Raw genomic sequence first — 15,601 nt, forward strand, 5'->3', positions numbered from 1 at the left:
TTTGTAAATCCAACTATTGAAGATTCTGATTAATTAACATTAAATGCATTTGTTTAGTTTTATTTTCTTTCATTAACCATGTTTGCGTTATTTTGTAACAAAAATTTTTATTCTTTATATTTCTTTGTTCAATAATTTCTAGATTGTAACTGAAAATAAATAAACCATCATGTTATATTTGCAGTGTTTTTTTTTTTTTTTTTTTTTTTTAAGTTTTATCGCATTTCATCACATACTAGTAATGAATGTATCTCTCAGATACACGTGGCCTAAAGCTGCAATTTTTTCAACCACGAACGCCGCAGGGTTAAGATCATCTTAATATGCAGTATACAGAAATACAAAGAAATACAGACTGTGTTACATTTCACCAAAGTATATTAAGCATTACTAATATGGCCAGTTGTTTACCTTTACCTGTCCTCTGGCAGAGTAAGAAAATAAATGTATGAAACTACATCAATAGCTATTGATGAGAGTTTAATTCTCTAGAGTCCTGTTATTTTTAAATAGCTCGAGTAAATTTGAGTCATTATCCAGTAGCTTCAGGTTGAAGAATGCTGGTTTAATGTAGGCAACATTCCAAGGCATTTATGGCCTGTAGTTCTATACTTGTTAAATATGGACTGAGATTGTACTATTTGTAGCATCCTCGAGTTAGGGATTGCTGTTGACCTAAAGTGCTTATCCGTTTTATTTTTTAACTGGTTGAACTGGAGTCCTGTTACTTAGATTAAAAACCATTGTTCTACTATTGTAACAGATGTGAGTTGAATGTGAGCCATCAATATCCCTGAGCTATTTAGGCCATTCTTATTGTTGAGATTAGAGTGATTGATTAGCATCTCACATGCCTTTGTTTAAAACATAAAATGCAAAGAAGATAGCTGTTCAAAATGATACAATAAAAATTTTGAACATTATTATGTTTGAAAAATTTCTCTTATGTTGTAAATGCCATGTTTTGTCACCAGCATTCCCCTATTGCTTGTTTTTTGGCGAATTTTAGCATAATCGCAATCTGAATTGAAATTGTATCACTGTTTAAAAAAACATAATTTTTTTTAACAGACAACAATTCTATTAATGTTTATTAATATTTCTATTGAAATATTAATAGAATACAATAGAAATAATAATAGAAAACAATTTCTTGGAAAGAGTCTCTTCATATACTTACTTAGGTCATCTCATTGATCTAAACTGTGGACTCCAAAAGGAAATAAATAGGACAGTTCAACTTGCCTGGAGTGCATTCAGAAAATTGAAAAGCATTTTCAAAACAATGATGTCCCACTCTGTTTAAAAAGGAAGACATTTAACCAGCGTATACTTCCAGTCATCTCATATGGTTCTGAAACTTGGTCGCTAACAAAATCACTGGCAAATAAACTAACAACAACTCACATTAAAAGATAAGAAGTGAAACATCTGGATAAGAAGCCAGACTCACATCACTGATATTATTCTTTACCATAAACGACTAAAATGGAAATGGACCAGATATTTATCCAGAAGAGAAGATGAGCAATGGACTACCATACTAACAAACTGAATTCCAAAAGAAGGGAAATGAGGCCGAGGACGTCCTAAAAGAAGGTGGAGTGATGAATTGTCAAATTTTGTTGGGGAAAATTGGTCAACCATTGCCAAGAACAGAGAAAGGTGGAAAGAACTGGAGGAGGCCTTCATCCAGCAGTGGACAGAAAATGGCTGAAAAGAAGAAGAAGAATATTCTTTTGCTTTTAATATGTATCAAGTCATGTATTCAATGTGTTAACAGTCCTCGTGTTTCTGGTGTGCATTATAATGTATGGGAAATTAGTAGAATCTCAGACACTTAATTATGTGTTTATTCCAGATTATTTTAATGATAATGATGGCACCTCCGTAGCGCAATTGGAAGAGCGATGGTACGTTGCGCTCTTCAATTGGAAAAGGCCTAAGCTCGAGTCTCGTCATGATGGGAGGAATCTTATATGGACTTTTTCAATCTAAAGTGAGTTAGCTGATCTCATAAGGAGGTAGCAGGGTTTTTTCTCCTGGAAACTCAGGTTTTTCAACCCACATACAGACAAATCAGGCCTTCAGAACACATGCAATTTACAGACAAAAAATACTAGCTGTTATGGTGGTGGATGGCACTGATGTAGATGATTGGTAGTAGAGGTTCAGTGTAGTGGAGGAGATGGAGAGTTGTACAATGGGTGTCCTCCCGCGATGAGTCTTCGGACTCCCTGGAGGTGTCACAAATAATAATACTAATAATGATAATTTCATTTCTTTTAAAGCCCATGTACCTAGACTATGTTTTGATACAGTAGTCAATTGCTATAGTGAACTCAGAGGGGGGCTAGAGGCATAATTTATCATAATACAAGGTTTGCTATACTGAATTTGGGATAAATATACTAATTCCTGTACTCCATTCACATGAAATTAAAGAAATCATGGGAAGTAACACAAAAGAAATCACTAGAAAAAAAAAACAAAAGAATGCAGCCGATTAATGCAGACTGTCCTATCCTGTTAGGTGTCTTCTCCCTCCAGGAGATTGACTACCACGTGTCTCCACCATGTCCTATTCTACGCCTCTCTGCTGCATTCCTCATATGAGAGATAGGTCCAGTCTTCTGTATTTTTCATCGACTCCAATCTTTGTCTTCCTCTCCTTCTCTTTCCCTCAACATTTCTCTGAGAAGTGTCCTTTGTAGGCAGTTATTGTCTCAGAATATATCCAAAATAGCTGACTTTTCTCTTTTTAATTTCTTTTCATCAGGCTCCTGTTTACGCCTGCCATCTCTAGTACCTCTTCATTTGTCTTTCCATGATATCCTCATAATTCTTTGCAGCATCCACATTTTAAAGGCCTCCAGTTTTTTCACACTCAGATTGGAGAGTGTCCATGTCTCTACTCCGTATAATAATGTGGACATATGCAACATTTGGAGATTCTTAGTCTTGTTTTCAGATTTAATTCTCTAGATGTCAGTAGATTTTTCATACTGTTGAAAGTTGACCTTGCAATTTCTATCCTTTTTCTAATTTCATCTTCTGTCCTGCCATTCTCTGTGATCAAGTGTCCGAGATATATGTATGTTTGCACCTGTTCTAATTTATTTCCTTTTATATTGATGCATATTTTTGGTATTTCCTTTTCTCTTGAAATTATCATGATTTTTGTCTTTTTAAAGTTGAAACTGAGGCCATACTGTTTGCTGTACTTGAGGGTTTCATCTATAACAGTCTTGAGGTCATATTTGTTTTCAGCTAGAAGAACCGTGTCATCCGCATATCTTAGGTTATTAATATTTCTGCCCCCTACAGTGATTCCTTTGAGGGTTAGTTACTAATGTTATTAAACATTTCTTCTGTGTACAGGTTAAAGAGAATCAGAGAAAAGATGCAGTCTGTTCCCAGTAAAGATTAGTTATTAGCCTAATGTATTTTCCATCCATGCCTATTTATGAAAGAATTTTAATTAATTGTTCATGTTGAACATTGTCGAATGCCTTTTTTGTAATCTATGAAGCAGAGGTACACATCTTTTTGTTTTTCTAGATATCTTTCTATGATGGTTCTGACGTTGAAAATACCTTCTCTTGTACCTACATTTTCCTTGAAGCCACTTTGTGTATCATTTATTTCTATGCTTATTTTTCTTTTATTTCTTTCAAGAATAACAAATAGGAGGACTTTTGATACTTGACTGATGAGGCTGATTGTCCTGAACTCTTCACATCTTGTAGCTTTTGTATTTTGGGGAATTGGAACGAAAATTGAGTGATTAATATCTTTGTGTAGAAATCCAGTCTCGTATATTTTATTGCATAATTTTGTTAGAAATTTCGGTTCTCCTTCATCGAGAGCCCTCAACCATTCTGCCAAGATGTTATCTATTCCTGCAGCTTTATGTGGTTTTAGTTTTCTGACGGCGTTTTCAACTTCACAGAGTAAAATGGGTGGTCCTGCTAAATCAGTCTGCTCAGGAATATTATTTCTTTGTTGTTCGTATAATTTCCTTGTGTATTCAATCCATCTTTCCATGATTTCTTTTTATCCATTAGAATATGGTCTCTTGAGTCTCTAATGACACTTGCATGATTTACTGTATTTGTCCTTCTTGTCATTTCTCTGATCTTTTCATACATTTCTCTGCTTCCGTGTTTTCTATCAAGGTTTTTTTATATCTATACATTTATTCTTAATCCATTCCTCTTTGGTTTTCCTGCATTCTTTTTTTATTTCTTTATTCATGCTTTTATATTCAGGTTTGTTCCTTAACTTTTTTCTTTGTTCCATCAACATTAGTATTTTTCCATTTATTATTTCTTTTGGCTGCTTCGTTGATGCTATTCTTGAATGTTTGCCAGTTCATGTTAATTTCATCAATTGGTGTTCAATTTTCTGTGTGAGATGTGGTGTCGACTTGTTAAGGGATTTTGTGAATTCTTTTGTAATGCATTGGCTTGGTATCTTAAGTTTTATTTTGATTTTTGCACTCACTGGGTTGTGATCCGATCCTATGTCTGCTCCAGGATAGGTTTTTATTTGTGTTATTGCATTTTGGAATCTTGCTTATTATTATATAGTCAATTTGGTTTCTATAGATGTCCCCCAGAGCTTTTCCATGTATATCTGGGAGAATGTTTAAACAGTGTGTTGGCAATTATTAGGTCATTGGTTTTATGTAATTGAATCAATCTTTCAGCCATGCAGACTAATGTATAGAGTAATATTGAGCTTAAAATAATATTGGTTCTGTGCGACTTTTGTGTAATTCATTATAGCACATCATTATGTTATACTGTTGTTTGCTGTAGCATGCATATAGTACATTTCTTGAGTTGTTCAGAAATTAGTCTAGGCCACTTGCTGAACTGAATGTGACATAATGGAAGCATAACATCACATCAGTTTCATGTACATAAAACTTATGCGTATGTATGTATATAATTTTTTTTTCTCTTCTTAGGTTTTGAGTGAGACGGGGATTCATCATTTACAACTTTTGCATATTTTAGCAAGACTTGCTTTATTCTTTTTCATTCCAGTGTGGTTGTTGATTGATCTTAGGATTATAATTACAGATGAATCTTTGGTAAGTTATGTTTAATACCATTGATGTAGAAAAGGGTGAAATATATATTTTTTCATTAACAGTAAAAGGATTGTTATATAAATCCTTTCTTTAGAAAGTTTTCAGTGCTGCACTATCCCTGTGGAGAGTCAATTTTTATAAACCCTTCAAGTTATTCAGTAATTTTAAAAGTTTTTAAAAATTGAAAACAATGTACAAAACTGGTTTCTTTCGTAGTCCAACTTTTATGCATCAGTACATTTGTTATTATGTTTACTAATTGGGTAAATTAATTTCAGCTTTTTCATGATATTATATAATAATGTCATGATGATATTATGTTGATGTTTAGTCACATCTGAAAATAATAATTAACTATATTTAGGACTTGTGTGGAACATTACCAAGGAAAGGAGTGGCTCTACAGCATCTGATGATGTCTAGTGATCAGATGGATGGATAGATTTAACTAATTAGATTATTAAGCCAGTATTTTGCCATGGTCACCAAGGCATCTTCATGAGCACAAAGAAATATACTAAGCACTCACACACAGACACACAATCAGGCAAACACAGACTGTAAAATGCAGGTTCCTACAGTTCCTAATTGGCATCATCTATAAGGGCAATAATGGAATCTTGGTGAAGGTGTCACAAAAGGTGTCAAAAAGATGGTCTCAGAGACCATCATTTTGACACCTTTTGTTAAATGCTGTGCAGCTGAACTTATGGAGAGCAGTATAATGCTGTGGCCATTTCTATAAATAGTTTCACTGATTTACATCTATTTCTGTATAAGAAAGTTTATATGATTACAGGTAACCCTCGTATGATGCGGATGTTAGGTTCCATAGAAATGCCGTGCTATATAAATCGCGTTATACGAGACTTAGATCACATAGAAAAAGTAGGGTTAGGTTCCAAAATCGTTTTTTTTTTTTTTAATTATATAAACAACAATGACATATCCAACAGAAACAATATTTTTATTTAATTCAGGTAATTCATGTAAGTTAAGAAAACATAAACTATGAGACAAATACGTAGTATAAAATTATAAAAATTTACAAATTGTACATAATACTGTATTTAGTTATATTTCATTTTATTTAATTATATTTAGTGTACTTAAATTTTTTTTGCTTGTAATTGTTTGTACTTTTTTTCTTATTTATTTAACGGAATTTATTAATTGAATAATTATTAAAGATTACGCTACTCATCAGTAAGGAATGATGGCAGATTCGGCTGCAGTCGCAAGTGGCGTATCGCCAAGTCCTCTGCCCATTTAAGAACTCTATTATAAGTAATATCATAAGGGACTTTGTGGCATGCAGTACTTGCGGCATGTATGCGACTCGGGAACTGAATATGTGGCTTGTGAAAGAGAGCGGAGAGCATATGTGTGCAAAATGCAGGCAGCTGGAGGAAATAAGTTCATTAGAAATATCAATATCCGACCTTGTTGCTCCAGGAACAGGGAATGAATGTAGGAAGACAAGTAGTGTGATAGGAGAGAATGACAAAAATATATATATGCATGAGAAAATAATAGTTGATAGTGTGGAAGGTGTGAGTGACTGTGAAAGTTTAGGAGATGGTTTTGTTTGGGAGAGTGAATTTAGATTAAGAGTGACTGACCTGCAGAGGGAGATAGATGAGCTGAAAGAGGAAGTGGAATGTCTTGTGAATGAGAGCAGAAGTATGAAAAATAAGATTAGGAGAATGGAAGAGATGAATGCAAGGTGAATCAGAGTAGGGGAGAGAATTTAGGGAGTACGAGTGAGAGGTATGGGGGTGCTAGAAGAGGAGAGAATGGAAACAGTAGAAGAGAGGGAATGAGAGAGAGAGGTATGGGAATGCTAGCAGACGAGAGGATGGAATGAGAGAGAGATATGGAAGTGCTAGAAGAGGAGAGAATGGAAATGGTAGGAGAGATGGAATGAGAGAGAGGTATGGGAATGCTAGAAGACGAGAGGATGGAAACAGTAGGAGAGAGAGGTATGGGAATGCTAGAAGAGAGAATAGCAGTAGAGGAGAGGGAATGAGAGAGACCTATGGGAATGAAAGAAGAGGAGAGAATGGAAAAAATAGGAGAGAGGGAATGGTAAGAGGTATAATGTATGGCGACTCAATGATCCGTGATGTTCAAGATTGGATGCTTGAGGAGTGTTTGCCAGGAGGAACAATAGAAAGGGTAGCTATGGCAATTAAGAGAGGTGAAAGGGTGGATGAGATGATTGTGATGGTAGGAACAAATGACTTGAGTGGTAATGTAAGTTGGGCAGCGAGAGATATGAGATTTTTGCTTGAGGCTGTACGGAAGAAGGCAGAGAGAGGAAAAATAGTGTGCGTGTTTCCTAGGTATGATAATGAGGAGCTGAGCAGAAGAGCGGTGATATTGAATGGCATAATAGCGAGAATGTGTGACAAGAGAGGACTGGTATATGTGGATGTTTGGAGTGCGTTTGAGGAAAGAGAGGAATTGTATGCGAGAGATCGTTTACATTTGAATGAGGAAGGACGTAGGCATCTGGAGAGATTGCTGTTCTGAACGAGTCAGTGTGTCCCAGGGAGGATGATAGCAGGGGTGGCCTCTTGTGGGAATGGATACTTGGGAGAAGGGAGACGATGTCAGGTAACACTGAGCCCAGTGGAGGGATAATGCTGGGTATAGAAACAATGGCATTTATATGCTTTATACTAATGCCAGGAGTATCTGGAATAAGGGAGAGGAATTGGTGGCGTAGATAGCATCAGCCTGGCCAAAAATTATTGCGATCACTGAGACATGGTTGTCAGAAGGAGATATAACAACAGGAATAGAAGTCGCTGGGTATAGCATTTTTCGTCAGGATAGGCGGGAAGGCGTGGTGGTGGGGTACTGCTTATGATAAGTGATGACCTAAGTCCTCTAAGAGTGGAGGCTTTGGAAGGAAGTGAGACAAATGATTTTGAGAGAGTATGGTGTGAGGTAGAGGTAGGGAAGACAGGATATTTAGTGGGGGTGTTGCTACAGACTCAGGAGCACAGAGGATGGAGACCAGGAGATGTTTAGACAGCTAAGTTTGGCAAGTGCAAGAAGAATGATCGTTATGGGAGATTTTAACTACAGTAGTATAAATTGGAGAGAGGAAGATGCATGTAGCAATAGGGGAATGGAATTTCTAGAATTCTTGAAGGACAAATGTCTTAGGCAACATGTAACAGAGGGAACAAGAGGTTCAAGAGTTTTGGATTTGGTTATAGCATCAGAAGAATTGATAATAACTGAGTTGACATCTTTGCCACCAGTTGGAGAGAGCCATATGGTTTTGACTTGGAAAATGAATAGACATGCAGGAGTATCAAAGAGACAGGAACTTATGTGGAATTATAATGCAGGTGATTATAATAGTCTTAGACGTCAACTTCGGGAAGTTTCATGGAGGGAGATTTTGGAAGGCTGGGATATCATTAGCACGTGGGAAATTGTGAAAGAATATTTGTTAGCAGCATTGTTAAGTTGTATACCACGAGTGAAGAAGAGGACACAATTTGGAGTAAAGTTGATCACAAACAATATTAAACAGGAATTGCATGCGAAAAAGAGGCTATGGAAGAGATATAAGGAGACAGGTGAAGAGAAGATGCATGAAGAATATAAGACACAGGCTAGAAGAGTGACTAGTGTGGTAAGGAAAGCGAAACTGTAATATGAGAGGAGATTGGCCCTAAGATCCAAAGAAAATCCTAGGTAATTTTTTAGCTGTGTGGCCAGTAGGAGGAGAAATGACTGTGGAAGAATGATATTGTGGGATAAAAATGGGAATAGAGTGACTGATGCAGAGGACACAGTGGAATTGTTCAATTAAAACTTTATTGGAGTATTTCATCCTAGAGTAGTCAGTCGTAATGCTAGAGGGATAGGGCTGGTTCGAGGTTTAGAAGTACAGGAGGAGAGTGTGTTTCAGATACTGAGTACTCTGGATGTCAGTAAAGCTGTGGGACTGGATGGTATTTCACCTCGAGTTTTGAGAGAATGTGCTAGGGAACTGACAGTGCCTTTAACCTGGCTTTTCAATGAAAGTCTGGCTTTGGCAAAGGTACCCAGGGAATGGAAGGAAGGTAAGATAGTGCCATTACATAAGGGTGGTAACAGACTGAAAGTGTCTAATTATAGGCCAGTCTGTGTATCATCAGTAGTTGTTAAGATTTTGGAGAAAGTAGTGAGGGACCGTATACAGCATTGGGCAGATGAGAGTAATGTTATCTGTGAGAGTCAACATGAATTTGTGAAAGGGCGCTCTTCTTTTAGCAATATGCTAGCCTTTTATAATAAAGTTACAAGAACATTAGATGAGGGAAAGGCATATACTGCAATTTTCTTAGACTTAGCGAAGGCATTTGACATGGTGCCACATGATAAGCTGATATTTAAGTTGCAGCACATGGGTCTGGATGTCAGATTGGTCAACTGGATTCAGGATTGGCTGTCTGATAGGTATCAGAGAGTTGTGTATGGTAGAATAGTTTCAAGGAGGCAGAGGGTTACAAGTGGGATCCCACATGGCTCAGTATTAGGACCTATATTGTTTAACCTTTATATCATTGACATTGCAAGGGGATATTCAGTTGTTTGCGGATGATGCGAAGCTGGGAAGGATTATTAGTAATAGTGCAGATGTGGTAGCCCTGCAAGAGGATTTAAATAAGCTAGATAGATGGGAAAATGAATGGGGTGTCACTTTAATGCAGCAGAATGTAAGGTCTTGAGGATTGGGAAACATCAATGGGATGCTGCATACTCTATGGGAGGAGTTATACTGGAGGAAGTAGGGGAGACAAGAGATCTGGGGTTGATGATTTATAGAAACCTGAAGTTTAGGGGACATATTGCAAAGTGGTGAAGGTAACACAGAGGATAAGGACACTGACCTGCAGAGATAAGAGGGTTATCATTCCGTTGTGTAAGTCTCTGATCAGACCACACTTGGACTATTGTTCTCAGATTTAGTCCCCAGGATTTGAAGGGGATAAATTAACTGTGGAAAGGATACAAAGACGGATGACAAAGATGGTTTCAGGACTGTACAAGGATAGTTATGAGGATCGGCTGAGGGAATGTGGACTGCAGAGTTTGGTGGACAGAAGAAGGAGAGGTAATATGATTGAGACTTTTAAACTGTTGAGAGGCAGTTACAGGGTTGACACTGGGGAGTTCTTTTGCTTGGTTGAACAGAATGGTCAATGAGTTTAAAGAGTGGTATGATAGACTTTGTGTTTCTTAGGGGGGACCTCCCTTCGATGAGTCTTGACAGACTTTATGTTCTTAGGAAGGACCTCCCATGATGAGTCTTTTGACTCCATGGAGGCCTGAATAATAATAATACTACTACTACTAATAATAATAAATTTCATTGCACATAATGCATAAATGTTTTAGACACAATAAAATAAAACACATATTTTAATCGTCATCACTGTCTTCAGAAATAACATTTCGTAGATGTTCTTTAAGTGGCTGGTGGTCGTCACCACTTGAAATCTCTTGGACATCATTTGTATAATTCTCATTGCATACTTCGGCTGGTTTAGTGATCAAGTGAATAATAAGACATTGCTTTCCACTATGCTGCAATTTTTTATTAAGTTCATAATATGGCGCTAAACAAATATCCAATTGTCTCATGAATTTTCCCAAGCGCTCCATTGAGGGATCATTATCCGTAAAATAACTTCCTAACTTTCTTGTCAAGTTCAATCCTTCTACTGATTTCTTTAAACTAAATTCTTTAATGCATTCATCACAATCAGAATCTTCGACGGAACTTTCCCTGCCATTTGGTTCGACGCCATCTATTAATTGTACCAGTTCCTCTTCATTTAAATCTATTTCTCCATCATTTAATTCGCTAATTTCGTTTTCAACCATATCACAAAAGCCCCTCCACCAAAAATGTGTGTGACGTTTATTATACGACATAGCTCGGCATCCACTGAAGGTATGAAATTTTGTTCCAGAACGGCTTCAGGACATATTTTTTTCCAGCAGCATTCAGCATAAAGGGTTGTGATTCCTTAATGGACAGAGAAATAATTTTTACACAATTCAATATTGAAAACTCTTTCCATGCTTGAGGCAGTATCATGTTTGGATTAGATTCCATTTTTTCCAAAATTAATTGAAATGTTTGCCAAATATAATATGACTTAAATGTTGATATTATTCCTTGGTTGAGTGGTTGAATAAGTGAAGTAGTATTAGGTGGCAAAAAAGTTATTTTAATATTCTAATGGCTTAAATTTGTTGGCTGGACTGGTGCGTTATCTAAAATTAGAATTTTGCAGTTCATATTCTTTTTCTTTGTGTAACTTTCTAGATTGGGTACAAAGCACTTGAAAAACCAATTTTCAAACATGCTCGCTGTAACCCATGCCTTTTTGTTGGACCGCCAATAAACAGGTAGGGTGGACTTGTCGAGCCCTCTCATCGCACGAGGATTTGTTGATCGGTTAATAAACATTGGTTTTGTCATTTAATTACCTGATGCATTACTACAAAATAGTAGAGTAATTCTATCTTTGGAAACTTTGAATCCAGGAGCTGATCTTTCATTTTTCGAAATATAGGTGCGTTTTGGCATTTTTTTCCAATATAACCCACATTCAGCCGCATTGAACACCTGGTCTGCACTGTAACCACCTTCTTTAATGATTTTTAAAAAAGTCCTGCTGGGTATTTCCAAGCAGCTTCAATGTCTGCTGATGCTGATTCTCCCTGGATTTTTAGATTATACAAAAAAAATTGCTTTTAAAGGTTTCGAACCAACCCTTACTGGCACAAAATCCATTCTGAGAGATTTCTTCTGAAGAATCTTGATCGAGTTCTTTTAAATGTTTATAAACTTTGAGAGCTTTTTGCTTAATAAGGTGTCCATCCAAAGGAATTTTCTTTTGAGTGCAATCTTCTATCCAAATCATTAGAGATCTCTCCATTTTTTTCTATTAGAATATCGCAAACACAAGCAGTGTGCTTTGCACTTGCCATTTACCCAGCAATAACACTTTCTCGGATTTTATATTCATTTTGTTTGATTGTTCAAATTGTTGATTCATTTAAATTCAGTCCTTGCAACAACTCCTGGTTTTTCTCCAATTTTCAGCCGATCCAAGATATTAATTTTTTTCTTCGAAAGAAATGAATTTCCTCTTCAATGTTGGTTTTTTCCCTTTCGTTGCAGTTTTAGTGGCCATTACAATAAAAATAAACTTTTACATAAAAAAAAGGGATTACATACGTATGTAACTCACCAGAAAATAAACTGCTCAGCTTGAGAATAACACACTTATGATTTTATAAATGCACTTTCCTGGCAGAAAACGAAGACAATTTTCAACAATAAACACTTTATACAGTAAACCCTAGATGGCGAACCTATGGCACTCGTGATTTTAAATTACTTTCGATTTCAAATAGAAAGCAAGTACACATTCAAATTTTCAAATCATGTACAAATAGATCACGTGGTAGCACTCAACACGATAAAAAGGCTGCATGCAGCGAAATGTGTTTGAAGGAAGCTCTTTTTGTGAAGGAATAAAATTGCAAAATGAAAGTTTTGTAATGTCTCAAAGACATCATCTAGATGATTTCATGTGGGGAAGAATTATTGGAAAGCTTGAAGAAGGCCGAAGAATTACTGATATTGCCAGAGTTTGCAATCCCATTTCAAATCCGTGAATGTGTTCCAAACATTTGCTAAGAGGTCGTCCTCACTCTACCACAGAGAATGAAGATTGGTTTTTGGTTATAACAGCAAAACATAATTGATGCACCATGGTAGGTCAGCTTTCATGGTGGCTCCATTCAAGCACAGATATGCAGATATCTCAATAAACTGCGGCAAGACATCTGCAACAAGTAGACCTATACGCCTGAAGGCCTGTATTCTGCATCCCTTTATCTACAGCTCATCGTAGAGCACATTTTCAGTGGTGTTGGATTCATAAAAATTGGACTAGACACCGATAGACTAATGTACTATAAATTAACGATACCAAGAAATTATATTTTTGCTTTCATCCTTTATCCAAGTGTAAGGAAATAAAATTTGCATGTGAAGTCACTTCATGACTGGTCTATTTGTATATAGGGGCTAATGACTTCACATCGGTTGCCTTAGTATTCCATAATGCAATACATATCCTTACGGACATGTTTGCATTATGGGAAGGGGCGCTATCCAGATCAGTTTCAACCTTTATTGATGTCTCATCAATGGGAACCAGACACAGATGTGATACCAAGGTTAAGCAATGCAGACGTCATATTTCCATATACAAGTAACCAAAAGGTGTCACACCTTGTTACTAAAATACTCTGGATTTGAGATAGATATTGAAAGTTTTTTCACTTGGTTAAGTGAAAGTGACTTCATGTGCAAACTTTGTCTTACATTTTAAAGGATGAAACCAAGAGTATAATTTCTTGGCATCTTTAATTTATGGTTTAACCAAAAAACTTTCAACATCTCTCTCAGATGAGGATGGGATAATGAAAACCAAATAATTACTTAATTTAATTGACCTTGCTGAAGTTCCTCTAAATCTACTCAGTACCAGCATTTGTGTCATATTCTTAGTTTGAAGCAGTTGTCAGGCCAGCGAAACTTTTATTAGTGCATTTATCAAATGCACTAATAAAAGCTGAATATATGGACTCCTGGGCAGCACTTGTGTCTTTTAAGTAGTGCAAGCTAAGGCAACTCTGATGCCAAGGATTGTATTCTCATAAGCTCTCTGGTCAAAATTTCGAAACTTCCAAAGTTTCTACATACATCAGACTTTGAAATAATGCCGGATCTTTAACTATATATGCCGAACCTCAGATATAATGCTGTGGCATTATATCTGAGGTTCTGCAGCTTCCTAATGAAAATCCTTCCACCAATCAAAATGCCTTTAGATCACCAATACAGCCTACATGATGTGCACAACAAAATTTTGTTCCATTATTATGATGATGGTTTTCCATAAATGAAGTAAAGTCATTTTTTCAAAAACGACGTTACTTCATCCTGTAAATGAATTTCATTGTTTCACCATATATTTTTATATTTCTAATTTTTACATTAGCTTTTTTTTTCCATCCTTTATGGTTTTCAAGTTCTAGATTTTTAGTATTTTAATGTATTTTGACTTTTAATCTTTAAGTTTTATAGTGCTTGTATTATTAACATCACATTTATTCTTTGTTCACATTGTATATTTTATTCATATTCTTTAATAATTTTTATGCTTTTATACTCTCTCACTTATATCTTAACTTTTACATTTTTAAGATTCAATGGAGTTCTATCTCTCTACTTTATTTATCAGTAGTATCTTATTCATTCATCAGTGTCACTAATATCCTTTATCTTCGCACCTGGAAAACATGCTTTCATTGCATCTTATTAGGTACACCTTTTATCATAAAATCCCCATACAATACTATCTCTTTTCTCCCAGTCTCTTGCACTTTTATGCTTTTCTCAGTCACTCTTTCTTTCATGCTCCATCCTTCTGTATCTTGTACTACTCATATATATATATATATATATATATATATATATATATATATACCCTTCACAACATTGTCTTCTATTGCAGCTTTATTTAAATGGTTTTACTAATCTGGTTTTACTATGAGTATGTATGAAGAAGAATTCAGTAAACTAGTTGCTTGTATTGGCTGCCACAAATGATTTGAAAGGTGAGAAATATGCAATAAGAGAAGATATGAAAGAGTTATTAGTGGAAGTGAAAATGAAGAGCAAGAAAGTAAGATTGGGAGTCTGCTGCTTAGGTATGATAGACAGAACTGAGAAGAAGAGCCATGATTGTCAATGAGAAAATTGTGCAGCTTATTGATGTGTGGAGTGAATTTGATGGACAAAAGGACTTATATATGCTTGATGAACTACATTTAAATGATTTTGGAGTTAGATGTTTGAAGAAAGTGTTGTTTAATGACAGTGTGGTAGTGCAAAACCATGGAAACTAGATATTAGGGAGGATGAAACCACGCATGTGTCTGGCCACCTCTATGATAAACAAGCATAGGTACAGTAATGATTATGCAATGCCAAATGAGATCTCACAGGTCTTCAGTTTAAATGGGTTGGTAGTGACATTACACAAGGATACCTATGGGAACAAAGGGATGTTGAAATGCATGTACATGAATGCAAGAAGTATCAGGAATAAGGGTGAGGAGTTTTTGGCATTGGTAAGCTTGACTTTTGCCAAAGATTATAGGCATCAGTGAGACCTGGTTGATTGAAAATAATATAGTTACAGGGATAGAAGGAATGGGATGGGAGGTGGGTATTGGTAATGATAGCTGTAGAATTACAACCAACAAAATTAGAAGTTAAAGAGGATGTTAGGTCTGAGGGAGATAGTTCATTTGAGACTGTTTAGTGTGAGATAGAGGCAAATAGGACAAAATACATTGTTGGGTGCTGCTGCTGTAGCATCTTCCTGTGGACCAGGG

The 15,601-nt window shown here is 36.0% G+C and overlaps 1 protein-coding gene across 3 annotated transcripts in view; it reads left to right on the top strand.

The window, feature by feature from the left end:
- The window catches only part of LOC150101255 (solute carrier family 35 member E1 homolog), a 119,867-nt gene that overhangs the window by 76,288 nt on the left and 27,978 nt on the right, over nt 1-15,601 (top strand). For all 3 annotated transcript variants that reach the window (XM_090402267.1, XM_090402266.1, XM_090402268.1), the window contains one exon: nt 4,976-5,101. In XM_090402267.1, the coding sequence (XP_090258393.1) occupies nt 4,976-5,101 (126 nt within the window). The remainder of the gene's footprint in view (nt 1-4,975; nt 5,102-15,601) is intronic.

The sequence above is a fragment of the Typopeltis vanoorti genome, chromosome 12, assembly GCF_054136105.1.
Source record: "Typopeltis vanoorti isolate ZY-2024b chromosome 12, IOZ_Tvanoo_1.0, whole genome shotgun sequence".
In the NCBI taxonomy this organism is placed as follows: domain Eukaryota; kingdom Metazoa; phylum Arthropoda; class Arachnida; order Uropygi; family Thelyphonidae; genus Typopeltis; species Typopeltis vanoorti.